The sequence below is a fragment of the Salvia splendens genome, chromosome 5 (assembly GCF_004379255.2).
Source record: "Salvia splendens isolate huo1 chromosome 5, SspV2, whole genome shotgun sequence".
Lineage (NCBI taxonomy): Eukaryota > Viridiplantae > Streptophyta > Magnoliopsida > Lamiales > Lamiaceae > Salvia > Salvia splendens.
The window spans coordinates 43,052,755-43,080,749 of NC_056036.1; the positions used below are offsets into that span (position 1 = coordinate 43,052,755).

General features: G+C 35.5%; 4 protein-coding genes and 1 pseudogene across 7 annotated transcripts; all 5 read right to left on the minus strand.

Annotated features, from left to right (window-relative positions):
- Nucleotides 1–1,725: 1,725 nt before the first annotated feature.
- On the minus strand, nt 1,726–4,836 carry LOC121803211 (annotated as a pseudogene).
- An 861-nt stretch (nt 4,837–5,697) lies between these two features.
- On the minus strand, nt 5,698–7,334 carry LOC121803137 (chalcone 4'-O-glucosyltransferase-like). The gene has a single exon (XM_042202837.1). The coding sequence runs from the start codon at nt 7,272–7,274 to the stop codon at nt 5,913–5,915; it is 1,362 nt and encodes a 453-aa protein (XP_042058771.1). The 5' UTR covers nt 7,275–7,334; the 3' UTR covers nt 5,698–5,912.
- A 5,915-nt stretch (nt 7,335–13,249) lies between these two features.
- LOC121802012 (trafficking protein particle complex subunit 1-like) lies at nt 13,250–16,377 on the minus strand. The gene is made up of 4 exons (XM_042201535.1): nt 15,946–16,377; nt 15,719–15,833; nt 14,566–14,684; nt 13,250–13,486 (listed from the first exon to the last, which is right to left on the minus strand). The coding sequence occupies exons 1-4, from the start codon at nt 16,167–16,169 to the stop codon at nt 13,435–13,437; spliced, it is 510 nt and encodes a 169-aa protein (XP_042057469.1). The 5' UTR covers nt 16,170–16,377; the 3' UTR covers nt 13,250–13,434.
- A 277-nt stretch (nt 16,378–16,654) lies between these two features.
- LOC121802011 (putative pentatricopeptide repeat-containing protein At3g49142) lies at nt 16,655–23,255 on the minus strand. Of its 4 annotated transcripts, none has more exons than XM_042201533.1 (8): nt 20,906–23,255; nt 20,198–20,770; nt 20,049–20,117; nt 18,453–18,522; nt 17,956–18,080; nt 17,417–17,549; nt 17,076–17,222; nt 16,655–16,996 (listed from the first exon to the last, which is right to left on the minus strand). In XM_042201533.1, exon 1 carries the CDS (start codon nt 22,947–22,949, stop codon nt 20,970–20,972), a length of 1,980 nt encoding a protein of 659 aa, XP_042057467.1. In that variant the 5' UTR covers nt 22,950–23,255; the 3' UTR covers nt 16,655–16,996; nt 17,076–17,222; nt 17,417–17,549; nt 17,956–18,080; nt 18,453–18,522; nt 20,049–20,117; nt 20,198–20,770; nt 20,906–20,969. The 4 variants fall into 4 exon arrangements, with proteins under 4 accessions (XP_042057467.1, XP_042057466.1, XP_042057465.1 ...); XM_042201532.1 differs by having other exon boundaries at nt 20,225–20,770; nt 20,892–23,255; XM_042201531.1 differs by having other exon boundaries at nt 20,892–23,255.
- Nucleotides 23,256–23,765: 510 nt separating this feature from the next.
- Nucleotides 23,766–27,975, minus strand: LOC121802551 (protein SGT1 homolog). The gene is made up of 10 exons (XM_042202239.1): nt 27,664–27,975; nt 26,892–26,961; nt 26,402–26,526; nt 25,868–26,000; nt 25,332–25,428; nt 25,174–25,239; nt 24,575–24,713; nt 24,389–24,468; nt 24,205–24,309; nt 23,766–24,106 (listed from the first exon to the last, which is right to left on the minus strand). Exons 1-10 carry the CDS (start codon nt 27,824–27,826, stop codon nt 23,999–24,001), a joined length of 1,086 nt encoding a protein of 361 aa, XP_042058173.1. The 5' UTR covers nt 27,827–27,975; the 3' UTR covers nt 23,766–23,998.
- Between the last annotated feature and the right edge of the window lie 20 nt (nt 27,976–27,995).

The following is a 27,995-nucleotide window of genomic DNA, read 5'->3' on the forward strand; positions in this document are numbered from 1 at the left end:
TGTTTTGAAAATCCTAAAAACACAAAAGGAAATAGAATGAAAACAAAAAATTCGAAAACTAGTAAATTAAAAATAAACCCCAAGAACATTATATTGTGTTTTTCAGCCAAAATCCATGGATAACACATTTTACACGAGTTTAGAAAGCCCTAAAAACTCGAAAAAAATCGTTGTCCAAAAAATGCAATCAAAACATAGATAACACTTTTTACAAGTTTAGAAACCCTAAAAACTCAAAAGGAGGTAAAACGAGAGAAAGAGAGAGTAAAGTAAGTGATGTAATAAAGTAAGAGTGATATTATATTTTTTTTTGTAAAAAGGGAGAAATGACTCAACTTAATTAGAAAGGAATACTATATTTTTCTTCAACCTAGATTGAAACAATTGCGTGCATCTAAAAGTTACAACTGAATTCATGAGATGCACTACAATAATCAGAGATATCCCTCCAGCATCACAAAGATATTTCATGTTTGTGATTTAGTAAGAATGGTTTCTTTACATATAAACTTGCCGAATATTTTTAGATAGTGCTCCCTCTGTCTGTGAATAGGAGTCTCATTTTTCCATTTTAGTCCGTCCGCGAATAGGAGTCCCGGTTCACTTTTACCATAAATGGTAATAGGGTATCATCTTCCACTAACTCATTTCACTCACATTTCATTTAAAACTAATATATATAAGTGAGACTCATATTCCAGTAATTTTTTCTCACCCACTTTTCTTAACATTTCTTAAAACTCGTGCCGCCCATAAATGAGACTCTTAATGGCGGACGGAGGGAGTAAAGACACTATCAACATCTTTGACAAACCAATACAATGTGATAGGATAACACACGTTGGAGTACACAAACACTTCACTATAGAGAAGTTCTATATAGACATAATGGTGTTGTAAGTATTCTTTTAGACGACCAATTGGCAAGATATTGACCAATATATTCAATTCTAAGAGTTTGATCAAATTCAATCTTTTGCAATGGGCTCTATACGATGATGCCATTTAAAATGGACGAGGGAGTAACTAATTAAGATGTGATGCATCAAACGTTTTAAAAATTAAACCAATAATTAATTCAGAAAAGTTTTTTTACCCTCATTTCTTCATATTCTCTTAAGAGTTTGATCAAATTCAATCTTTTGCAATGGGCTCTATACGATGATGCCATTTAAAATGGACGAGGGAGTAACTAATTAAGATGTGATGCATCAAACGTTTTAAAAATTAAACCAATAATTAATTCAGAAAAGTTTTTTTACCCTCATTTCTTCATATTCTCTTGTTCAAAGTGAAACATTTCTTTTCAGCATGAATTTTATATATTTTTATCATGTAAAGTGCAGAGAAAATAAAATTGAGAAAATGGTATTTTAAATTTTAGTAATGTCACTTTGAACCGGATATCTAAAAAGAGAAAAAGAAAAGGTATCACTTTAAATGAGACAATTAATGGTAGGCAGAGAGTATTAGATTTTTTCAGTTCAATCCCAACAATCTCAAAGCAATTTAATCTTGAGCAACCGAACAGATATTAAACAATACGGAGGCAAAACAATCAATCTAACAAATGAACTTGTTTTCCCATTAGGAACCCACAAAAAACAGCTGGTGACAGCATGGGATCTATTTCTACAACACCAAGTAACTGTGAATCAAATCAAAGCAAGACAGCTACCCAATAGATTACTTTCACAGAGTAACACACGCCAACAGTGTTTACACTTACAGGAACTTCTTATCCTTCAATGGCCCTCTCGGAATTTCACTCAACACCTGGGAATGGAACACGGCGTACTGTTTCTCCAGCTCGGCCTCAGCTTTCTCCGCAAAAGCGTCCACCTGATCCTCGTATTTTTCATAGAGCAGAGGCACCGAGTGCAACACAACAAAACCTGTTTACATGGGGGGTGTTGTAAGTCTAGGGGGAAACTCGAATGTGGAAAAGGTGGCAATCGGCAATGTACTTACCGATGTAGAACAAGGTGAGGAAGTTGAGGCAGCTTCCTAGTACAGAAAGAACCCATAGTCCAGCATTCACCTGAAAGCACACGACAAAGATTAAGTTGTTAGATGTGAATTAAAAATCCAATCACTCGAACAATCCAGAAACGAATTAGGGACTGATAAGATTAACATACTGCAAGGAAGCTCTTCACATCTTTCCCTGATGCAATCTCACGGAGGGTGGCAAGAGTGAAATTGATTTCACTCCGGAAGGCAGAAGCTATATCACGAACAATATCCTCGGGGATACCAACTTCAGGGATCCTAGGACGAGATCTGAAAAGCATGACATAGGATGTAATCATGTAAGATGTCTGTTCTAGTAGAAACCAAAAGAGGAGAGCTTGTAGTGATAAGCGTTCTTGTTGATAAAAGAGGATGCATTTGACCACAGAAAAACGATTGCTAGACCAAAGATCAGGATATGGCACACTAGCGCTAACAAATGGTATTCGAGCAATTCAAAAAGCACCCAAATCAGTGTCGCAACACCAAGCACGCCAGCTGATACTTTCTTGTTCCTCCATAGCAAAATATCAGCATCTGCAAGAGGAGGAAACAATATGTTGGATTGGCATCAAAACTTCATATCAGTCAAATCAGTGTTGTTAGGGTCGCGGGGCGCATCGGGTCGATGAGGTGAAAATTCGGGTCGCGGGTCGACGGGGTCGAGAGACCCACAAAGCTAGGTTAATTTTTTTGCCTTTTAATATTAAATAAAATAAATATATTGCTCTAATGTTTATAATATATCAAATAATATAAATGTAGATACAATTCATGTGAATATAGATAAAATGGAAAATAGAAATGATCAAAATATCAAAACAATTCATAAGTCATAACACAATAAATAATTGAAACAATTGTCTTAAATTAATATCTTTTAGAGACTTTAGATAACAATAATAATAATAATAATAATAATAATAATAATAAATAATGAAAATCAATAAATCTCCACTCATATTCAAAAAATCATAAATTACAAATTAAAACCTAAATTTATAACTATTTAGATGCAAAATTAATAAATTTAATTATAATTCTCAAATTAATATAGTAATTTATAAAATGCAATTTTAAATTAAACAAATAGATAAGGCGCAGCTGCAATTCTCTAAGAAATTAGTTATATAGTTAAATAAAAATGAACATATATTTAATTTAATTAGAACATCACAATATATTTAATTAGATTTGAATGTAATTTTGATTGGTAATTAAAGGTATTTTTTTATTTAAATAGGAACTAATCATATTTAAAGAATAGAGAATCTTGACAACCAATATTAATACTAATATTAAAAATGAAGGTGGAAGAAAATGATTATTAACTTTTATAGGTCCTAGAAGCCCTAGCTATAGCTTCTGCCTACTTTACTTTTAAAATTTCTTGTCTCGGTAACCCCCCTTCTTCTCTCTTCATTCCCATCCCTTCTTCTCTCTTCATTCTCTAAGAGTCACAGACCCATTTCTGAGCAGCCATGGCCGAGGATCTTCTTCTTCCAGTCGCTCGCCCCAGCCGCTCGACCCAGCCGCCTCAGCCGCCCCGACGGCGACCCCTGAATCTCGACCCACCCACCCACAATGGGGCGACGTCGGTCTCGACCCTTGCGACCCAAGCGCTCTCGGGGCGCGATTTTAACAACACTGAGTCAAATACTGACTTATTTACAAAAAATGCAATCAAAAGGATATCCGACGGGCACACAGCAAATTCACTAACTACTAATAGGATTTAACTGAATATTTTACCCAAAAAGATACTCCAAAGAAATACAAACATGAAATGTACATCATTTTTCCATTTGAACAACCTAATGGCACAGAAAAGAGAATCACTGTTCCTTTCATCTAACATATAGATTGATTTTAGCTCGACTTATTTCATATGTTCCACAACGAATGCAACCAAAAGGATATCCGACAGGCGCACAGCAAACAGCAAACCGACTATCTACTAATATTATTTAATTGAATTTTTTCCCAAAAAGGGTACAAGGAAATACAAAGATGTAATGTACATCAATTTTCCCATTCGAACAACCTAATGGCAGCGAAAAAAGAATCGATGATGTTGCTTTAATCCAACATATAGTTGGATCTTAGCTCAAAGGAATGCTATACATATTCCACTCAGCATAAGACAAATAGATTCACTTATTCAACCAGTGTGAAGTTGATAACATTGCATATTTACAAACAAATTCCTCATATGAATATAAACAGAACAACAAACTAAACAAATTAATCAAATAAAAGCTAGTAGCAAATCTAGAATCAAAGGCAATCCCTACAAGAATAAGCTAAACAGAAGGAACTACAGCAGAGTGAATGAATACAGAAAACATAACATCCATCTTCTCTCGCTACCAAACTCAGTAACAAATTAATCTTATTCATATTCACAAGCAAATTAACCATCACTCAATAGTGATAAAACCTAAACACTCCTCTGCAAAACCACAAACAAAGTTCATTTCAAAACTCCGAGTTTCGATACTAGTAACAAATTTCAGATATACCGCACGCATCCATATAGAGCAGCGAGAGAGTAATAAAAAACGATTTTAAAATTTCATAATGCAATGCCATACGTTTTCCACCGCCTAGAACTTTGTTAATGGACTTTTCGCGGCCGAATAGGCGGTAATCTTGGACTTGACGGCGGAGGCGGCCGATTTAATGCCGTCGTCGCCGTCCGCATCCGAGGACGACGAATCAGAGCCGTGCAATTTCTCTGTGACATTTTCGATCAGAGATTCGGACTCGTGGTTCTCATGCTCGACGGCGTGATCGGCCATGGATTCCAAATTCCGATCTCAGTCGCCGCCTTGCGTTGGTATGGTTTCAAATTTTCAGACTTTTCACGAGATTATGTTTTCGTGATTTATTGCTGATGAAAGACTATTTAGCAATATTTTCAGATTTCAAAAACACAATATTTGAAATAATGGTAATCGCAATAAATTGCACTTACTAGGAGTATTATTTTGTGGTAAACTAAAATGATATGCACTAGATTTGGAAGATAATTAAATAATGACAATAAATAGTTAAACTTGAGAGAAAGTAATGTAAGAGAAAAAAAAATTTGTAGAAAAGACTCTTATCTACGTTAATGTCTCTCTTACGTCACTTTATCTCGACTTTAACTATTTATTATACTCCCTCCGTCCGCGAATAGATGTCATGTTTTTCCATTTTAGTCCGTCTGAGAATAGGAGTCCTGATTCACTTTTACCATAAATGGTAACATGGTCTCACCTTCTAGTAACTCATTTCAATCACATTTCATTTCAAACTAATATATACAAGTGGGACCTCTATTCCACTAACTTTTTCCCACCCAATTTTCTTACCATTTCTTAAAATCTGTGCCGCCGAAGTATAGATTATCAAAGTATATTCCAAAAATCACAATATGCCTAAGCGTGTAGAGTAGAATAGAAAGGCTAAATTAAAGGTGCCTACTGTAATTCATAACCAGCCCATTCAATGTATTCACTATTCAAAATTATATTTAATGGGATCTCTAATCTTATTAATGCCCCATTAATGATCATCACTTTTGATATATTGGTAGTTAATTATTTGGGTCGGTGCACCTATTTGCATGGCTACATTGCTACCATAGGATTAATAGGCTGCTGTTATCACTTTATTACTACTCCTACTTGATAGTTGAGATGAGATCCATACCTAAGTAAATTTAATTATGTTTATTATAGAAGAGAGTTTTGCGACGATAAAGACCTAATACAAAATTTTGTTTCTTAACTTTTACATTATTTATTTATTGCTAATTACTTTATCATTATTTATAAAAAAAAACACATTACTCATGCAACCCGTGAGTATATTATGCACGTAGGTCACGCATAGAGTGCTTTTACACTTAGTTACGCGAAAACACCGAGCCCTTTATTATTCTCATGCAACTCACGAGCACGCTCGACCCGAGCCACCGCCGCATTTATGAACTCGTCCAACGCCACCACCGACGATCCACCCTCCCCCACTGCGGCCGCCGCCGCGGCTCTCAATTCCGCCACCCTCCGCCCGATCTCCTCCCCCCTCCTCGACTCCATCAGCTCCCTAACCCTCTCCTCCACCTCCCCCGCCGTCACGAACCCCTCCGGCCCTAACTCCACCGCCACCGCCACCTTCATTTCCTCCACCATGAAAACCCGGTTCATCCTCTGCTCCGCGTACAACGGCCAGCCGATCATCGGCACGCCAAACGACACCGCCTCGAGCACCGAGCTCTGCCCGCAGTGCGTCACGAACCCCCCCACCGAGCTGTGACTCAGCACCGCCTTCTGCGGCGCCCATGACTTCAGCACTCTCCCCCTTTCTCCCATCCTCTCCACGAAACCCTCCGGCAGCACCGATTCCAGATCCTCCGATTCCGATCCCGAGCTCCGCAGCACCCACACGAATCTGTAGCCGGAATTCTCCAATCCAATTGCGATCTCCCTCGATTGCTCTCCCGAAAACGCGCCTCTTCTCCCGAAACAGAGGAAAATCACGCTCTTACTCGGCTGCGAATCGAGCCACCGGAGGCATTCGTCAACGGCGTCGTTTCTAATTCTCACACCAATCAACGGCCCGATCGCGTAGATCGGCGTCGTGCAGAGATTGTTCCTCAGCGCTTCAAGCGCCCTCACCTCGAGCGCGTACAAAGTGTTGACGACGACTCCGGCCGATTTCTCAATATTCTTCGCCGTGTCCATCAAGTGTTTGTAACTAAGACTCTGAGGGAAATGCAGCATCTCCGGCAGATCCGACTCCGGAATCACCGGGCAGCCGGGGATCTCTACGGAACCACCCAATTTTCCGTCGGTTTTGTCGTGAAATTGCGGCCAGTATATCAAAGCGCAGAGGGCGGACGCGCCGGTGGTGTTGCAGAAGTAAACCGGAATGCTTAAACTCTCGCAAATTTCAAACGCGTAATTGCAGAAGAAATCGAGGACGACAGCTCTGATGTTTGATTTTAGCGAGATTTGAGCTAGGGCTTGTCGAAAATTAGGGTTGTTGAGGCGAGAGGTTTCGAAGAAGAGCTCGATTGGGGTGAATTTGGCGGGGAGATCGGGGGAGGGGAGGCGGAGGAAGGTGACGGAAGAAGCAGCGGGGATGGGAGGCGCGGCGGTGGAGAGGACGACGACGGAGATGGAAGGGTGGTGCTTGGCGATGAAGAGAGCGAGGCATGTGAGGGAATTGAGGTGCTCTGGTGTGGAGTAAAGCACGATCGTTTCTTCCATTTCTCTTCTTTTCAACCTTCGTTTTCAATATAGGAGTAGTATGTACATATAGGAAGAGAAGAGAATTATATGCAACCGTGAGAATTAATTCGTTCATTGCTTCTCTCTCCTTAAATCACGACACTTGCGTGCTTCTCATAATCAATTTATTTCTCATTAAATTTTTCATAAGAACATTTTCTATTTTCATACGAACATTTTTCTCATCTCTCACTTTCCATACGAATATTTCGATCATCTCTCACAAACAAAAATGATCGAAATATTCTATTTTTTTAATTCGTATTGTAATGTATTAATTTTAAATGAAATGAAAGTTTTTTCCAATTTTTGTAGTTTTTAAAATATTCAAATAAAGAAAATGTTTAGGACAGCTTACAGGGTGCCCCACTGCAGGTTGAAGGGTAGGAGGATAAAATGATGATGTAGCGGTGCATAGGACGCCCTATAGGGCGCCCCATTGCTAATGCCCTAATCTCAATTTTGGTGATCCCCGAATGATTTATGACTTGCTTCTTTCTCGTCAATTATTTTCCAACATCAGTAATTTCTCCCTTATTTTTTGATAGGAAAAGGGGTGACAAGAAGTAATGTAAACAAAAATAAATTTTTTTATATTATAATACTCCATCCGTTCCCTCATAATTGAATTGAAACTTTTCGGAGTTTAAGAAATGAAGGTTGAATATATTAAATAAATAATAAAAAAGTAAGAGAGAATAAAGTAGAAAGTGAATAAAGTAGAAAATGAATAAAATTAAATAAGAGAGAGCAAAGTAAGAAATAGAAAAAAGTTACTAAATTTAGGACTGGTTGAATTCGATACAAATTCAAAATCTATGATATAATTACAATTTAATTAAATTTAAACTTAATTTACAAAAAAATACTAAAGGGTTTGTATTTAATTTATAACTAGTATCACGCCCGTGCTATGCACGGCTTATTTTATTTTCTTCAAATTACGAAATATATTTTTGAGTTAAGGAATAATATTACTATATAGATTTAAAATTATAAATGAATTAATAATGATAAGATATCCACAACAAATAACTTCTTACATATAATAAGATTTTAAAATAGGTTCAATGTCAATAATATAGCTAGAATATCTTCAACCATTTACATAAAATCTAAACTTATTTAATTGTAAATATGCAGATCTAATTTTTGTATACAATTTGTAAAATTATGGAAAATCTCATAAACTAAGGTAAATCAATATAGCACGAAATTGTTCCTTGTGCATTAAATCCAAATTGTCGTGGAAAATTCTTCAAATGAAATTAAAAATAGTTCCAACACATGTGTGCTCCTAAATAATCCATTGATACTGGCAAATGATGGATATTGGCCCTTATTGAAGATGTAATTTTTATCATTTAGTTGTAGTTAACAATTTAAATATGAGTTAGCAATGTAACACACCCCTGTAATAGACATAGCAACAATGTAGTCTTGTAAAAAATAATGAAAATTGATTAAATTCACAAATAATATCATGCATAAACGTTGTTTGTGATAATAAACCTAAAGTTGAAGTAAAGTATGTACGTATATCAATTTTAGAAAGATTAGAATTATAATAAAACAAATTATTAATGTAAAACAACATTGACGTAGACATATAAAAAGTAAGTTTATTAATATAATAATTATCCACTATTAGAGATAGAAATTATAAATTATCGAGCTTCATTCATTGCAATATAGTGATCCTATACACTAAAAACCCAAACCTCGAAACCTAAATCCTAAACTCTTAACTTTAGTAGAAATTATAAATTATTGAGCTTCATTTCATTGCAATATAGTGATCCTATACACTAAAAACCCAAACCTCGAAACCTAAATCCTAAACCCTTAACTTTAAAATATACTCATCATGACCAACAAATGAGCCAAATATCAATAAAATTTTGCCTCCGTCACAATTCAATTTTACTTTGTTGATCACTTATTCTATTTTGGGGGTTTTAGATCTGTATTCGATTTCTTACGCTGGGTTGACCTACTTGATAATCCTTACTGATAGTGGAGGTTTTTTTTATCTTAATCTTGTCTGTAAATCTGTTTATATACTCATATCAAGAAAGTATTAAATTATTTATATCTATTTTATGATTAGTCAATATCTACAATATCAAAAACTTAATAAAATTTAAATTTAAATTTAAATGAATGATATTTGAAGTGTATTGGCGTATTCCATTGTAAATAATTTTCTTTTATATAATACTTGTAGATATAATTTTATAATTCAATCACTAATAATATAACGGTAATTCACGATCATGACTAAAAAATTGAAATAATTTTTTTTGCGTTCAATTTGACCAATTTCGAGCATTGGGAGATATCCCTCCATAACTATATAGTCTATATAGTATAGACTCATTCCCATAAATCTCTCATTTTCTGTAATTGCCATGTCTAGAACTGTATTTCCAAGAGAAATCATTCTTCCTTCCCCACGATATACCACAATTTGTGTCACGAGTTTCGCTCCCTCCAAGCCTATCAACTCAATCCCACCCATCTCCATAATGATTTAAATTGGTACTCGGATGGTAAATGCAAAGACTTCAATGCGTAAAAATAACATATTTTCTAGATATCTACATAAATAATTAAATATTAAATATATAACTGATTCAATACGTACCCCTTTTGTAATTAAAATAAATTTAACATACCATTTGGCTTGTAACTTTTATTTTTAGGATTGTTATATTATGGAGTATAATAATAATAATAATAATAATAATAATAATTATTATTATTATTATTTTAAATAATTTTTTAAATTCATAATATATCATGTACTAATATATCTAAGTTAAGCCAATTAAATAAATTAATTCATAAAAGATAATTTCTTAAATGGAGTAACACAATTCAATAAATTAAACTCATAAATTATTTGTAATCAAATTTATTTATTAAAACAATTAAAAAGTAATCATCTATCTAGTCTAGACTATTCAATAAAAATAATTGGAGCAACATAAAAAGACCATTACTAAGATATAAATTTATTAGGTTAAAGAATATCCCTAAATCAATACGCCTCTATTTTGTCTCTCTCCCAACCTCCACTTCGATCTATCACTATGCTCCACGCCGCCGCACAAACAAAATTCATCTTTCCGATTTGCATCACCTCTTCTTCAAAAGATATCGCTGACCATTTCTCATCGGAGAAAGAGAACGCATCGCCTTTCGGCTCGACGACCGCCACAGCGAAATCGAGATCACCATCTCCAGCATATTTTAGCAGACTTGGCTTTTCCTCCCATTAAAACGGCACCGCCACATGCGTCGTAGAGTAATTTTGATACAAGAATTGTTTTGGGAAGAGTATTTATAGAGAGTTGCATGCATTGTTTCATGCTAAGAGTCTCTTTAATTCAAATGACTCCTCACTTTTCGTATTCCTATAGAAATTTCACATTTCTATATTAATCCCATTAATGAGTGTTGATTGAAAACAAAAAGGAAATTTAATGTACTATTAAATAGCGAGAAACCAAATTCATAGTGATTAATCAGTTTTGAAACAACCGGGCGGTACAATGTAGTTAATACTATATATTAAAAAAATAATTTTAATTGAATTATATTTTTATTTTTAGGATGACAGTTTTGTAAATATCTTCAAAACTCCCCTTTTACAGATGTATAGATAACAGTTTTAATTAAATTGTAATTTTTTTTAATTAAAATGGCATTTCTGTAAATATCTCTAAAACTCCCCTTTACATGTATAAAAGAAGACAAGTTTTGGCTTTATTTAGAATATTTATCAGTTCTGGATATGAATTTGAATATTTATAAATTTTAGCATAATCTATATATCATATTATACTAAGATACAATCAATAATATAAATGTATGCAAATATGATATAAATTTGTAACTGCTACTAATAAATTTCTTCCAAACTTTCATTAAAAACTTGGCAACGGCAGCTCAATGCAAGGAAATCATTTTTTTCAGTATAATATAATTGGATGATTGGAAATCATTCGGATTTTCGATTACTCTTAATTTCTTAATGTCAAGAAATGGCCCTGCATAATGGGTCTTCCACTCCCCTAAATTATTAATTTACTATAACAGCAATACAAAACCGTACACATTATAATTTCATTTAAATATTTATAATGGCACATTATAATCCCAAACCAAAATTTTTAATTCCCAAAATGCTTAATGGCACATTATATGTATAGATTTTCACCCTATTTTACTTCTATTCTCAAGAAGAAAATATCAAAGAAACTGGTGAGATATGGCTGGCGATTAGCCAAACCCAAGCAATGTCATAATTCCAATAAAGCTGCTGTAAGAAATGCCTTTTTAGTTATGGTCTTATGGATCACTCAACAAAAATATCTACTAATTTTATTGTTATAAGAAATATAAATCATATAACAAAAATATACTAGTATTAAATTATTAAGGCATCGTTGTCATTTAAATTATAGGTTATTATTAACTTGTTAAACTTACAACTTTTAAAATAAAAATATAATAATCATAGTACATATTTTATTTTTATAATTATCACACACTAGTTAAAAATAAAAATGATATGGTAACAAAATCACATTGTTTCAAATAAATCGACGTCATTTAATTAAAACTCAGAATATTATAATGTCTTCGATGTCACAGATTTGATATACCAATAGTTTTGAACTAAAACATTGTAGAATAATGGCGAAAAATTGAAAAATTATATGTTTTACTTGAATTTAAAAAGTTATGAGAATGACAAAAGGTCATCCACATTTTAATTTTAAACGACAATCAATCCAATCACTCATAATTAAAAATAAAATCACAAATAGTCACCTGTTTGATACTCCCTCCGTCCCCTAATAGGAGTCGTTGTTTGACCGGGCACGAATTTTAAGAAATGTAAAGAAAAGTTGGTTGAAAAAGTTAGTGGAATGTGAGACCCACTTTTTATATTAATTTTTAAAATTATTAAATAACAAAAACTATTAGTTTTAATCAATATTTGATAGTGTATAATATTTAATCAATAAGGCATGCCGAAGCCAACTTAGTTTTAATTCATATTTTATAGTTTTAATCATAAATAAATCATATAACACGATTTATTCTAAAATAAATATGCATTTAATGTAAGACTAATATAATTTTCGTTTATTTATTTGAAAACAATCAAAACTAACTAGAAAACTGTAACAAAAATACTCGTTAGTAGTATCAATTTTTTACTCAACTTCATAATATTTAATCACAAGCAATTATGACAACCGAACGAAGGCTAAATAGAATAGCTCTTATTTTTCCATCATGATTAATATTATTTTTATGTATTGCTTCAATTCAGCTGAATATTATATTAAATAACATAAATTAATAGTTTTAATCAATATTTATAGTGTCCATGAATTAATAGTTTTAAATAAAAAAATATATCGATATTTAAAAATCTAAATTTAAAATTTAATTTTATAAAATTAAATTTAATATTGAAATAAAAAAAACAAAGTGAAGGATGGCAAAAAGGAAGAAGAATGATAATTTTGAAATAATATCTGATTTAGTACATCACTGAAATAATATCAGGTTTAAAATGTTAAAAGTGTAAAAAGTCCAAATTGCCTAAATGCTCAAAAGGGTATTTTCGTATAAAAAAATGGCAAAAAGACCAAATTTAAGATAAACCCTCAGTCCAGGAATTCTGGCGATATTTTTAAAATCCATGGACTATTGGCGAGATAAACTCATAGTCCATGGACCATTTTTGTAGTTCACTCTATTGTAATTTTGTATTGCAGAATAATTTATCGCAAAAAGTTGTTTTTCTCTTTTTTAAGGTTGTAATTTTCCTCCTTTTCCTAATTTTCAAACAAACCACCATTAATGGAAATCGACTTCCCAAAAAAAAAGAAAAGAAAAGAAAAATATCAGCATCGTTATAGAACAAAGAATCAGAGAAGCAAATGAGCAAATTCATGAAAAATATGAATACATATTGAATCTATGACCAAAAACAAGAAATTAATCTGCCAACACAGAAACATAACTCGGTTTCTTACACAGCAAGTTCAGTCACATCGCAATAGCATCGAAAGTCATCAGCTATCGAGAGCTGAGGCGGTAAGCTGCCATATCATCAGCCGAGGCCTCGGACATACTGATCAACAGTTTTGTTAAATAGCTCGGATCTGCACAAACAAGGCATTGCATATGATATTATTATCGACAAATCACAACAGATTTCAAACATATAACGAAATCAGTTATGTTAAATAAATAGACAGTTCGGTGAAATACTCTAGTAAAACAAGGCAATGCATATGAAATTAGTACTGTATCAACTAATCACAACAGCTTTCATATGTATAATGAGTCAAAGAAGAGTGGAAACCAATTCTAAAAGCAATCGACTAAGCTCAAGTATAGATGTTAGGACTTAGAAAGCCTAACAATTCCTTCACCCATTTCCAAATATAACGTGCAATTGTATAATTATAAAACTAAGAATGTAAATATCAAGATTGGCACTAACAAAGAGAATTCCAATTGACTCCAAATGCTGATAGTGAATTTTCATGGAAAATTAATAGAGTAGTTATAATTTATAAACACATTTTTATAGCTTACGCTAAACTAATTAGCATTTAGGTAACGTTCAGTTCCTTAGACAAGATAATGGTAAGATACAACATAGGATAAGTCAAAATAAGTTTGGTCTAGGAGTAAATTAGTCATATACTCATAGGGGCGGAGGTGACATGATCAATCATGAGTTACAATGCATTCCTGTCATTGTGGAGATGATCCAAGACGCATTATCACGGGCAGAGCTTTTGAGAAAAAGGCAACCGAACAAGAAATAAATTAGACATGGTCTTTAATCACAAGTAAACATGACAACCGGACGGCCCCTTAGTGGAAAACACGACTTGGTTAATGTAATAAGCTTGAAAAACTATCATTGTTTCCTCATCCAAAATAAGCCCGAATAAAAGTGGAAACAAACTATATTGAACAAATCCATAGCAACAAGAAGACATAATTTACTTATTCAAATCCAAGTTTACAGAGAGACTTGAATAAGAGCTTTTGTATTTAAAAAAAGAAGCATAATTTACTGCTCAATGATGTCTAGAAACTTGCTGCGGTTTCTGGATCACTACCAGAGTGTCAGTGCATTTAGAGAAGTAGCCAGCGAAATGTTGTTTATTACTGTAATTCATCATCAAGTTTTACAGCATATCTCATGCTGAAAATTAACACTCACCTTATGGGAGTTCCTGGAGAATATAATGGATTCTTGACAACATACTCAACGTACAAATTATAAATGTACTTCAAGGAATCCCTCAGATCGCCCGTTCTCGGGTGAGTGACTAGAATTAGCTGCATAGAAACCAGACTATTTAACTCAAAACACCGTGATAATATATTTACAATTGTGGATTAAAAGACAAGGGAAATGAAGAACAAATGGCAAAACAATCTTGTACAAGTCAACATGTGCGAAAAGTTGTTTCATTCTAAAACATAAAAAGAGCTCCATATTAGATTAAACATCTAGGAAAAATGAAATTTCAAAGCTCACTAGCGTGCAGCCATATTGGAAAACATACTTCCATGTTTAACAAACCATGAACAATCTAATCTAAAACTAACTACTCTTGTGGTATACGAACGTAATCTTGTACTCACTCCGTCCCATTATAAGTGAGGCGTACTCCTTTTTAGGCCGTCCCACTATAAGTGAGACATTTCCTTTTATGGCAAAAAAATACCACTATATTTCTCCTACTTTTTCCCTCTACTTTTTTTCACTCCTAAAAACCTGTGCCCAAAAGAAGTGTCTCACACAAAATGGGACGGAGTACTAGATTTCTTATCCAAGCCCAGACAAAGTTAGCATCCAATTTGACTGAAAGCTATATATAGAGAGAGAGATGCTCTCTATATTGCCTATATATAGAGAGATGTTCTCTTATTGCAACTTGCAGCCAAAAACTATAGTGAAATGATTGGCTTGGTATCATTCCTATAGATACACATAACAACGAACTGGGTAAACAATTTAAATGTTTGTAATGTTATATTCGTGATTACTTCTGCGTTTATTTCCTAACATATAAACTGCCTCGATATCAAAGACTCAGAAGCAGTTCAAAGAAATTACACATCATATACTAGCAATTCTACATCAAAGCAAATACATCTCGTGATCTTCGCATCAAGTAGCAACCACTGCATCCCTCAAGAACAAAAGGTTGAGGTAATTACACTTTTTCGTTTTGCATATATGATAGTATGATACAACGTCAAAACATTTTGTACGAATGGTGTAATGTCCCCCCAAAATGTCCCCCCTGCAAGTGGGGCTTCATTGTCAAACTTAACATAAAAGAATTAGCAATGACATCAAGTACCTTAATCCCAGAAGGACTCTCCATGAAACTCAGTTTATACGTATTCGTTCGGAAGCTGTGGAAAGAGCAACCTTGCCCCGGTAGCTGAGGGACCCCAAGATTCCCCTTTTCAGCACTGTCCCCAAAAAAACACAAATCAGGATAAAACAACAGAAAGCCTAATTAAAAGAGCCAATTTTGCGGCAAAGGGAAGAGAGGCAGTTTCTAAGGGGAATAACGTCGAACACCTGGTGGGATCCATCTTTGCAGTCAACGATTTGAGGGAGAAGAGGAGTCCGAACATAAGCTTGTGATCTTGCTGAGAGCTGAGAGTTTTCAGCGGCCGATTCCATTCCCTGTAGAGAAGGCACACTCCATTTCTGTTGAATATGTACAACATGTTCCCGTTGTTGCCGGATGCGGTCGGCACCGGAGGAGATGGACTGATTTCTGTGCCGCCGAAGAACTGCATTTTGTTTGGGGATCAAATCAAGACTCAGCAGTTGATCGATTCGATGGCTTTTTCAGCAGAAATTTACGCGATCGGTGAGGATTTCACACCGGAATTTTGTTTTCACTGTTTAAGGTCGACAATAAACGAAAAAATACTGTTGATCTCTTTCGATTTAATTGAAGACATAATCAGCCATTTTCCGTAATTTAGTAGTGGTAATGTCGTTTATGCACATTATAAATTTTAAAACACAATCAACAAAATAGAAAAGAAAATGAAAAAAATATGAGTAAAATAGGACTAATTTTAATAAACATATTAAAACGAAAAAAATAAGACTACTTTTGTTAGAAAAAAAGAGTAGGAGAATATCAATCATTACCACTTCTCCTTCGTCTTGGCCTCCATCTTCTCACCTCGGAACATAAATCACTTTCTTAATTTCCATACCCAAATATAAAAGTACTCACTTCTAGTTGGAATTCAAGCTTAACGTCTAAAAGTAACCACGATAAGGAAATAAATTAGAAACCATTATTAATCCTCATAAAAAACATAATCATCAAATAGTCCAAAAAAAGAAAGAAAAGCTAGAAATAATGTGAGTGTAAAAGGTTGAAAACAACCTAAAAATAATGAAAAAGAGTCTAGTTTTGGACAAGGCAAGGCTAAACAGAAAATATGGACAACTTCGCATGAAATGCAACTCGGGCAAATAATCAAAAATATTGTGGGAGTAAACAAAGCCAATTCAGTGTTCCCATTTCTTCAGGGGCTCTTCCTTCGACCTTTTTCGTGCCAACCTCTTTCCAGTTGGTTGATAGCACCGTTCCATTCGACTCTACCTGTAAACGAGGACAAGATGAAAACTGTCACTAGTGATCCAAGTACTACGGCATGCTGTATTAAAATTTGCGTTCTTACGAATGATTTCTGCATGGCCCTTCTTGTGTCTTCATCTGCATCCTTGTATATGTCTCTGAAAAACTTGTTCAGTGCTGCCATGTGATTAAGGGGCTACCATGTGATCCACTCTTATTCCATATTGTCCCTTCCATAGTCATTAAGGGGCTACCATGTCCATGTGATCATCAACCCATGATTAGCAGCTATTAACAGTATTTCTTAGATATCGAATAAACCGAAATATGCACATACATAGTCACAAAGTCAAAACAACTAGCCATGGCCCCAAAATATTAACCAATTCAATGAACTTGGCAAATCATAGTCCAATCAGCAACAAATCTACCACTCATGCTAACCTGTATTTCAGCCTAGTAGTCGATGCTGCTTTTTCTCGACTGGACAACTCAACTGCTGGTGGCAAATTATTTGGAGTAACCACACCTGTTGAAGGTTTTTCAGCCAGTTGTGTAGGCAATTCTTGAGCTTCCTCTGAAATAAAAAAGAAAATTAGATCCACATGGAGACCAAAAAAATGAACAGAAAACCTTTGAACATATTTCAGTATAGTACTTGTTATTCTATGAATAAGAAAATGCCTAACCAAATCAATTTGACACATATCATACGCATTTCACATGAATGACATATAGAGAGCCATTCGACCACAACCTCTGGCACCAACATATTGCATAACTATAGTTAAGACACGTGCAAAATGTACAAATAGTTGAACAAAAATATGCACTCACATTGCCAGACATTCTAGAAATTAAATTCAAATTTTATCAGGTACAATTTCAGGAATAGAAAAACTGATGAATGTGTCATACAAGACATAAAAAATTACACTGAAGAGAAGTAGGAACTAGGAAGCATAGTTAGGCTTTCAACTAACCTGCAATACGCTGATCACATTCCTCGATCAATTTAGTAAACCTGGAATCTGCAGGTGCCAAAGTTGCACCATTTTCCAGTGCTGTCTTGGCAGTCTGGTACTCATCAAGCTTGAAGCATGCAACACTATAAACAGAAAATGCACAAAATCTCATGGTAAGAAACTGAATGTAGTTCTGTACATGAAACTAAAGTAGTAAGCCTTTGTTTTCAGTTATGACATTTATCCAACAGACAATAATCAAGATGCAATATCAAATAATTAAGGCTAACATCATAACAAGTATATTTTGGTCAATGTGAGATCAGGTTTTTAGTCTCTATTCCAAGCAGACCATAACTATTCTTAGGACTTTGATATTTTAAAACTTGCCATGTAACCCAGATGACACTTGACAGTTGATTGCGAATAGGAGCAGAATATCATGCCACACGTGGCCGTAATTTACTAAGAGTTTCAGATCGTAAGAACATCCTTCAAACCTGATAAAAACTTACCCTTTACGCAGATATGCTTTCGCAATTGAAGGATCCAACTCGATTGCTTTGTTTGCATCAGCAACAGCCTCTGCTCATCAAATAGTACCATGATAAGTATTAAAACAAGCAGCTAAAATTCCCAAAAAAAATCAAAATTTGGAGACCCTAATTTTTCAAAACATCAAAGATCAATCAACATAAGTGATTCGGTGAAAAAAATAAATAGAAACTGATCTATTTCAATCTGCATGTGTATACATAAAAAATGAGTGGCTGAAAGCCTTAAACAAACAACTTGGTTAGAACAAACAATATATCAATGCCGAACTTCCAGTCATTCAATAACCAATTAATTAGGATCAAATATTCAAACCAATTCATCACCGAAGTTCCATAACTGAATAGAAAAAAAAAGGAAAATAGAAATCTTGCGAGTATCAACAATAAAGCTTAGAAGTCTTCCTACTTAAAGTTAATTCCACTTTAGATGGAAAATGAAAAAATACCACTTATTTGTCAAAAGCTCCTTCCAATATAAGATCTGGTTCATTATCCCATGGGCAAGCTCATGACATGAAACTATTATTGTGATAACTTTAATATTTTTGTTAGTCATAAATACATGTTTCATAAACTAACTTAGTGTTATATGAAAATTATAGGTTTTATGTAAATAACTTGTTTAAAAGTTGATTAAACTCAAATTTGGCTCAAAATAAAGGATTGATTGGTAGAGAAAAACAATCTATACCCAATTTAAGATGCAATATTCACACAAGACATAAATTTTATAACTATAATACCACCTTTATTTCTCATTTCTCTTTTTTTTGCAATAAGATTACCCCCAATTCCAGCAGTCAACAACAAAATATTATGCCACTGGATATATCTACAGCCAATCAAATAGGCATAAAACGACTGGAAAACAAAAATAGAATCTATATCTGATGTACCAAAGACTTTATCAACTTGCAGAGTTGCAAATTGAAGAAAAAGCCAAAATAAAATTATAAGGGCGATATTTTTCATTTACACTCGCACTTAGCCTTCAACATAAAGATTGGGTTAAATGAAACCCGTTTTGCAAGCAATTTCACATTAGTCCTTTGTTTATGCAGAGTGTGATTGTTTGCTCCAGATTAGATGTTTCTTCAAGCACCAAAATGCAGAACAAAACATTAGATACTTAGGAATGCGCAAACCAAGCAAACAATGGTAATAATGTTCAAAGATTTGATTATCTAACAAAGGGAACAAAACCAAGTGAAGAAATGGTAAAAAGTATGAAAGCCAATAATGTTCAACCCTAAAAGAAGGACAAAAATACTTCATAAAGGAATAGAACTCCAACAAATGGTTAAATATAAGACTACCAACACATAACCTCTAAAAGTTTTTCGATCAAGCAATGGGAAGAATTAAGACCATATGAAAAGAATATGTGGACCAAATCTATTTTTCACCAGATAAATTTTTCTCACAAGCATATAATGGCTTGAGGCTAGTTGAACTAACTTCTAACTAATAACAAAAAATGCATTATGAATTTTAGAGCTGATACCCAAGTATATCCCTAGAATCAGAAATGGTTGAAGTTCAGCACACAATTACCACTATAACCATAGAAAATGGCTGGTCAAGTTGAGAAACAGCATCTTTGAGAAGTGAGATATCCCCCATCTGACATTTTAGATTTAAAGGTTATGTTAGTTGTAGCCTAAAGACAAGCAGCATAATGGAATATGATCGATCATAACTACCAAAGGTTTTTAGAAATGAAGGATCACCAGTGGTGCAGCTCTTTCGATAACACTAGTAGCTTCAATCAAAATCGTTCGCTCCTTGTCTAGTAACTGTTGTTCTCTCTCTTCCAATCTCGTAAAACCACCAATCATCTTTTTTCCCATAAAAACCATTCTGTGTGCCTATAGTTTTGATATTTTCAAAGCTTTGTCCTATGTCGTCTGCTTTTGCATGTGATGCATACTCAATGTGAGATAACTTATTCGATCCATCTTCTCCCAACAATTTCAATTCATCCACTGAAACAGCTACACCACTAGCTCCTGAGTTTAGTGAATGCAGCGACATTTCATCTTTAGGAGAATCAAACATGATAAAAATTGGAATTTTTATGCTCCCTGATATGGAGCTTACGAGCTCCTCAGGAGAAGCACCTCCTTTCAGAGTAAAAATAAGAAAATCGGCACCCTCAGAAACGGAGGCATCTAATGCAGCATCATAAGTTTGGATGTTTCTAGCTACCAAAGGAAGCATCACTGAATCAGTTCTCGCATCCATCATTGTATTTCTTGCCACAATAGTAGGCAGACCTATCAAATAAAAAAATACCAAATTAACAAGAATCACCCCCAAAACATAAGTGAAAAATCATGGCATATTAAAACGCCAAAACAACTTGGTTCAATAACAAACAGATGAGTAAATGAGGACCATTAATACAATGCCTTCATTTTGTTTAGTCGATGACAACATTATCCTCTTCTTCTCTTCTCTTCTCTTCTTCACTTATCACCAGTAATCACCACAGGAGCAAACGCCATTCTCAAAATGGTGATACCGGTTCGTGTCCCTCACCGTGATCTGTCGCTCAGTGATCTTCGATATCAGCTTGATCGCATCGTGGCAATCCTCACAGACACGTATATTCTTCGTAACCCTGATTGGCGTCCCAGGCCTGCTATTGATGAGCATAAACATAATTGCCAACTTCTCGCTATGCACCGCCAAATGGTTCTCCTTATCCTCCTCCTCCACATCGTGCAGGGCCGTCTCTGTTCTGGGAATGTAACCTGATTCCTTCATTTTCGCCACCAAAACCTCCAACTCCTCGTATATCTCCTTCGACTGGTGGTGCGATCGATCACCAGCAAGGAACGTGTGGACTTGATCACGAAGCTCCACATTGCTCACACCGGGTACTTTCTTCAATCCTCTGTCCTTCATGATCCTTCGAACCAGAGTTACATCGCTCCATCTCCTGGCCTTGGCGTATATGTTCGATAACAGGACATAGTAGCCAGATTGATTAGGAGCCAATTCGAATAAACGATCAGCTGCAATAACCCCGATATCCATGTTGTTATAGACATGGCAAGCATTCAGTAGAGCTCCCCACACCCTATCGTTGGGCTCCACCGGCATTTCCTTAATCCGAGAATACGCCTCATCAACGAGACCAGCACGGCCAAGCAGATCAACCATACAAGTAAAGTGTTCAACTCTTGGAGATATATTGTACCTCTCTGTCATCATTCTGTAATAATCGCGTCCCTCTGCTAGTAATCCCGCGTGGCTGCAAGCTGAGAGAATCGAAACGAACGCTATGGAATCCGGGATGATACCTAAATCCTGCATTTTCGAGAATAACTCAACAGCTTCATGGCCTTTCCCACTCCTGCCATAGGCAGACATCATTGAAGTCCAAGAAACAACATCCTTGATTCTCATTTCGTCGAACACTCTCCTCGCTTCGACTAAGCACCCACACTTCGCATACATATCAATCAACGCGTTCTCCACGGATAAATTAGGTTGCATCCTCTTCAATTTAACGAATCCGTGGATTCTCTTCCCCAGCGACAGAGCAGAGAGATCGCCACAAGACGGAAGCACACTAGCGATAGTGATCGAATCAGCTTCTATCCCCCGTGCCTCCATCTCCGTGTAAAGCTCAACTGCCTCATCAGACATGGAATTATTCGTATAAATCGAAATCATCACGTTCCACGCCACTAACTCCTTCGAATTCATGTTCACGAATATTCTCTTCACAAACATGACATTTTTTACACTAGTATCAGTCACAGCCGGAGACAGACTAGCCATAGTCCCGGAATTGTGATGCACACCTAACATCTCCATTTCTTCGCACACCTCCAACGCTTCATCGAATCTCCCATTCTGCGCATATCCCGCCACCAAAGAGTTCCAAGACACAATATCCCTAAACGGCATCCCATCAAAAACCAGCCTCGCCTCCACCAAATTCCCACATTTCCCGTACATCGCAACAAGGCCGTTACCTGTAAAAAGATTCAAATCAAGGCCCTTCTTCACGGCGGGAGAATGCATCTGCACCCCAAAACGGAAATTATCCGAGGCCGAGCAAGCTTTGAGAACGCAGGGGAACGTGTAGTGATCGGGGAAAACGCCCGAAGCCAGCGTGATTTTGTACATGAGGATCGCATCTTGGTACATATGATTGTTGACGTAGCTCCGGATCATGACGTTGCAAATGACGCTGTTTCTCTCGGGAATTTTGTCGAACACCTTGCGGGTGGAATCGGGTCTGCGGCGGGCGGCGTAGGCGCGCATAAGCTTGATGGCGAGGGAGGTGTCGGAGCATAAATTGGGGTCGGAGATGATGCGGGCGTGGAGCTTTTGCAGTGTGTTGAGGTCGAGGTGCTTGTCTAGTGAGAGGATGATGGAAGCTTCTGCGGAGGAAGTGTTCGTTATAATTTGGCGGGAAATATGTCTAACGGTTTTCATCACTGGTTCACTAAGACTGCGTGTTAGAAGACACTATATATAATTGGTGAAAAAATCCATCAAAGAATGAATTCGGTTTTCATCATGTCGCCGGATGCGGTCGGCACCGGAGGAGATGGACTGATTTCTGTGCCGCCGAAGAACTGCATTTTGTTTGGGGATCAAATCAAGACTCCGCAGTTGATCGATTCGATGGATTTTTCAGCAGAAATTTACGCGATCGGTGAGGATTTCACACCGGAATTTTGTTCCACTGTTTAAGCTCGACAATAAAATACTGTTGATCTCGCTTTTTCGGTTTTATTGTTGCCGTAGTTTCTATTTCTAAATTTTAATAGTACTCCTACTACTACTACTTAAAGTAATTTCGTTTATGCACAATATAAATTATAAAATAGGAAAGAAAATGAAAAAAATATGAGTAAAATACGAAAGAGGTTATAAAAATAGGACTCTATTTTTTTTAGAAAAAAAGAGTTTTGAGCATATTACTTACTATGTGGAGAAGTATCAAACATTAACAATTTAACCCATGTGTTTCTTTTTTTGGTTATTTATTTTGCTGATTCTTAGTGTGTCATAGTGTTGCTTCTTGTTGATGTTTTTTCATTGTTGCCACCATTTTTTTTGGTTCACCAAATTTTGTAAAAAGCCATCTTCATTAATCACTTTCTTAATTTCCATACCCGAATATAAAAGTTCTCACTTCTAGTTGGAATTCAAGCTTAACTTGCTATTGCAACATACATACAATAGGAGTAATATTTAAACATTAAACTGTACCCAACAACAAGCTTAACTTCTAAGTAATCACGGTAAGGAAATAAATTAGAAACCATTATTAATCCTCTTCAAAAACATAATCATCAAATAGTCCAAAGAAAGAAAGAAAAGCTAGAAATAATGCGAGTGTAAGGTTGAAAACAACCTAAAACTAATGAAAAAGAGTCTAGTCTTGGACAAAGCTAAACAGAAAATATGGACAACTTCACAAGAAATGCAACTCAGGCAAATAAATCAAAAATATTGCGGGAGTAAACAAAGCCTATTCAATGTTCCCATTTCTTCAGCTCCATGCCGTCGGGCGCGCTTCCTTCGACCTTTTTCGAGCCAACCTCTTTCCAGTTGGTTGATAGCACCGTCCCATTCGACTCTACCTGTAAACGAGGACCAGATGAAAAACGTCACTAGTGATCCAAGTACTACGGCATGTTGTATTAAACTCATTATTATTAGTTAAAATTTGCATTCTTACGAATGATTTCTGCATGGCCCTTCTTGTGTCTTCATCTGCATCCTTGTATATGTCTCTGAAAAACTTGTTCAGTGCTGCATCACCATCGAGCTTTTCGTCCTTTTCCTGATGCAGAAAATTTGTCATTTATGGGGCTGAGACTCTGCTTTTTTCATGCCTAAAAAGGGAAGCCAATAACACCAACCTCCTTTTTAACTTGAGCTTCGAGTTTATCCCAATCTACTCGTTTTGGTTTGGAGGAGGGATATGTGGGTTTCTCATTGCCTGTCAAACCAAAAGAAGGTCGTGTATCTCACGTCAGTAAAACCACACACATCATGTAAACATTTAGCTCGAACAGGAATGCAGCGTTTCCAGAAAGAACGCTCACCTGTAGGCACATTCACTTTCTGGACTACAGCAGCGTCCCTCTTAAATTCAAGGCATGTCCAGTGTACGGCGTCTGCCTTGGCAAGTCTGATCTCGATTTTGGTAGACATGACTTCATATCTACTCTTTGAGGGAACGATCTGTTTATCAAAGGGTGTAGTGATTTCAACACTAGCACTAGTAAATCAAACATAAAAAAAGTCCATGAAATTTCAGTCACTTTGCTTTTCACAAGGAGACAAAGACAATCACAAATTCACAGTAGAATTGCAGTAAGAAAGGGTAACGAAAAGCACTATGCATTGACAGATTGACCTAATTATGAAATAGAACTGTAAAAAATCTGCACCCCTGAATTAATGGGAAACAATAATATAGAAAGAAAAAGGATTAACAACGACGAATTCTAATTAAAAGAAGAAATTATCGATCAAACATCACAAGGAGAATTTCTTCACAACTAAGATTCATACTCACACAAATACCTTACTTCATATAAAAGCAATGAAATGTTTACTTTTCATCCTGCTTATAAGGAAGTGAGGAACTAATATACTCTCTCAACAGAAGTAAGCAATGAGTTTAGATGTAATAAATTACCTTTCCAAATAACCGAGGTTGAAAATGATATGCCTCTTCACCAGGCACCTCAATGGTAACACTAAGCTGGGTATTAGCAAATGAGAAAGAAACGTTGGTACTTGTGCAGAAGCTAGTGTCATTTGATAAGGAACAAAAAAAATTAAATAACAACTTACAATTTGTTCTCCAAAGTCAACCACAACACAGTTTGCTGGTATACGTTTTGCAAATATTGTTACGACAACTTCCTCTGGTTTCTGATAGAATTCATGCCTGTGAAACAAGAAAAAACCAGAAAAAACACTAAGAAATTATAGAAGTTATGCAATATCTTCGCAGACCAAACGAAACAGAACTAAGAATTTGAATAGTGCATCTGATGGCTGTCAAGAAATCTAACAGGAGAAGTGATTCGTGGTATATATTTTGTTTGAATAATGAAAAAGAATAGTTCTGTTCCTAAGAAACAAAGTTCCACTCTTATTCGTATAGTCCCTTCCACAATCATTAAGGGGCTACCATGTGATCATCAACCCATGATTAGTAGCTATTAACAGTATTTCTTAGATATCAAAGAAACGGATGAATGGATCTCACATACATAGATACAAAGTCAAAACAAAAAAGCCATGAACCAAAGAAATTAACCAATTCAAATAAACTACTATGAACTCAGTAAATCATAAGCAACAAATCTAACACTCATACTAACCTGTATTTCAGCCTAGTAGTCGATGCTGCTTTTTCTTGGCTGGACAACTCAACTGCTGGTGGCAAATTATTTGGAGTAACCACACCTGTTGAAGGTTTTTCAGCCAGTTGTGTAGGCAATTCTTGTGTTTCCTCTGAAATAAAAAAGAAAATTACATCCACATGGAGAACAAAAAAATGAACAGAAAACCTTGGAACATATTTCAGTACAGTTCGTGTTATTCTATGAATAAGCAAATGCCTAATCAAATCAATTTTTCACATATCATAGGCATTTCACATGAATGACATTTAGAGAACCATATGACCACAACCTCTGGCGCGAACATACTGCATAACTATATATAAGACACGTACGTAATGTACAAATAGTAAAACAAAAATATGCACTCAAATAGCCAGACATTCTAGAAATTAAATTCAAATTTTATCGAAAGTATAATTTCAGAAATAGAAAAACTGATGAATGTGTCATACAAGACATAAAAAATTACACTGAAGAGAAGTAGGAAGCATAGTTAGGCTATCAACTAACCTGCGATACGCTGATCACATTCTTCGATCAATTTAGGGAACCTGGAATCTGCAGGTGCCAAAGTTGCACCATTTTCCAGTGCTGTCTTGGCAGTCTGGTACTCCTCAAGCTTGATGCATGCAACACTATAAACAAAACATACACAAAATCTCATGGTACGAAACTGAATGTAGTTCTTTACATGAAACTGAAGTAGTAAGTTTTTTTTCAGTTATGAGATTCATCCAATTGAGAATAATCAAGATGCAATATCAAATAACGCTAACATCATAATAAATATATTTTGGTCAATGTGAGATCAGGTTTTTAGCCTATATTCCAAGCAAACCATAACTATTCTTAGGGCTTTGATATTTAAAACTTGCCATGTAACCCAGATGACACTTGACAGTTGATTGCGAATAGGAGCAGAATATCATGCCAAACGTGGCCATAACTTACTTTGAGTTTCAGATCGTAAGAACATCCTTCAAACCTAATAAAAACTTACCCTTTACGCAGATATGCTTTCGCAATTGAAGGATCCAACTCGATTGCTTTGTTTGCATCAGCAACAGCCTCTGCTCATCAAATAGTACCATGATAAGTATTAAAACAAGTAGCTAAATTCCCAAACAAATTCAAAATTTGGAGACCCTAATTTCAAAACATCAAAGATCAATCAAAATAAGTGATTCGGTGAAAAAAAATAAAAACTGATCTATTTCAATCTGCATGAGTACAGATAAAAAATGTGTGGCTTAAAGCCTTAAACAAACAACTTGGTCAGAACAAACAACACATCAATGCCGAACTTCCAGTCATTCAATAACCAATCAATTAGGATAAAATATTCAAAACAATTCATCACCGAAGTTCAATAACTGAACCACAACACAAGTGATATATATTTCCCGGATAAAATCAGTATAAACTTAAAAAAAGCACAGCAACCTTCAAACATCAAATCTATGGATCTCACGGCATAGTCAATTTCATCAACACAAGTCATTACCGATAAAAAAATAGAAACTGCTCTATTTCAATCTGCAAGCCTACACATAAATAAAAAGGAGTAGCTTGAACAAACAACTTGGTCAGGATTCACCACAGAACACCAATACAACAATCCAAACTGCGGATGGCGCAATAATTGTTCGATAGCCAACTAATTACGATCAAATATACAAATCAACGCATAACAGAACTTCAATAACAAAACAAAATTCTATTTCCCGGATATAACAAGCAACCTTCTGCAATAAGAGCACGAAATCCCTTACCGGTGAAGTTTTGGAGCTTGATATTGGCCTGAGCGCGGTCAACGAAGAGGTCAGCGCTGTTAGGGCTCAGAGCAATCGCCTGAGAGTATAGGTCAGCTGCCAGTTCAAAGTGATCATCAATGAACGCTTCCTTGGCCTTCTTCTCCAGATCCGCAGACGCCATTGAAGCTCGGATTTGGTAGCTGAATCGCGCCGAGGGATTGCGCGTGTTGGATTCAAAGGAATGGAGGAGACTTGAAATTGATAAGCTGAGGAAAGGGGAAGGTAAGATGGAGAGAAATTTAGATGCGGTTTAAATCTATGATTGATTTTGGGAGTATTTATATTATGGC

Excerpts from the sequence above, each read along its gene's own strand:
- LOC121803137 (XM_042202837.1), bottom strand. The coding sequence starts at position 7,274 with ATGGAAGAAACGATCGTGCTTTACTCCACACCAGAGCACCTCAATTCC.
- LOC121802012 (XM_042201535.1), bottom strand. The coding sequence starts at position 16,169 with ATGCAGTTCTTCGGCGGCACAGAAATCAGTCCATCTCCTCCGGTGCCG. Across the intron at positions 14,685-15,718 it reads AGAGTCCTTCTGGGATTAAG|CTAATTCTAGTCACTCACCC; the intron begins GTACTTGATGTC and ends GTTTCTATGCAG. Across the intron at positions 13,487-14,565 it reads TCTCCAGGAACTCCCATAAG|ATCCGAGCTATTTAACAAAA; the intron begins GTGAGTGTTAAT and ends TTGTTTGTGCAG.
- LOC121802011 (XM_042201533.1), bottom strand. The coding sequence starts at position 22,949 with ATGAAAACCGTTAGACATATTTCCCGCCAAATTATAACGAACACTTCC.
- LOC121802551 (XM_042202239.1), bottom strand. The coding sequence starts at position 27,826 with ATGGCGTCTGCGGATCTGGAGAAGAAGGCCAAGGAAGCGTTCATTGAT. Across the intron at positions 26,962-27,663 it reads CAAGCTCCAAAACTTCACCG|AGGCTGTTGCTGATGCAAAC; the intron begins GTAAGGGATTTC and ends TTTGATGAGCAG. Across the intron at positions 25,240-25,331 it reads TTGACTTTGGAGAACAAATT|CTTAGTGTTACCATTGAGGT; the intron begins GTAAGTTGTTAT and ends GCTAATACCCAG.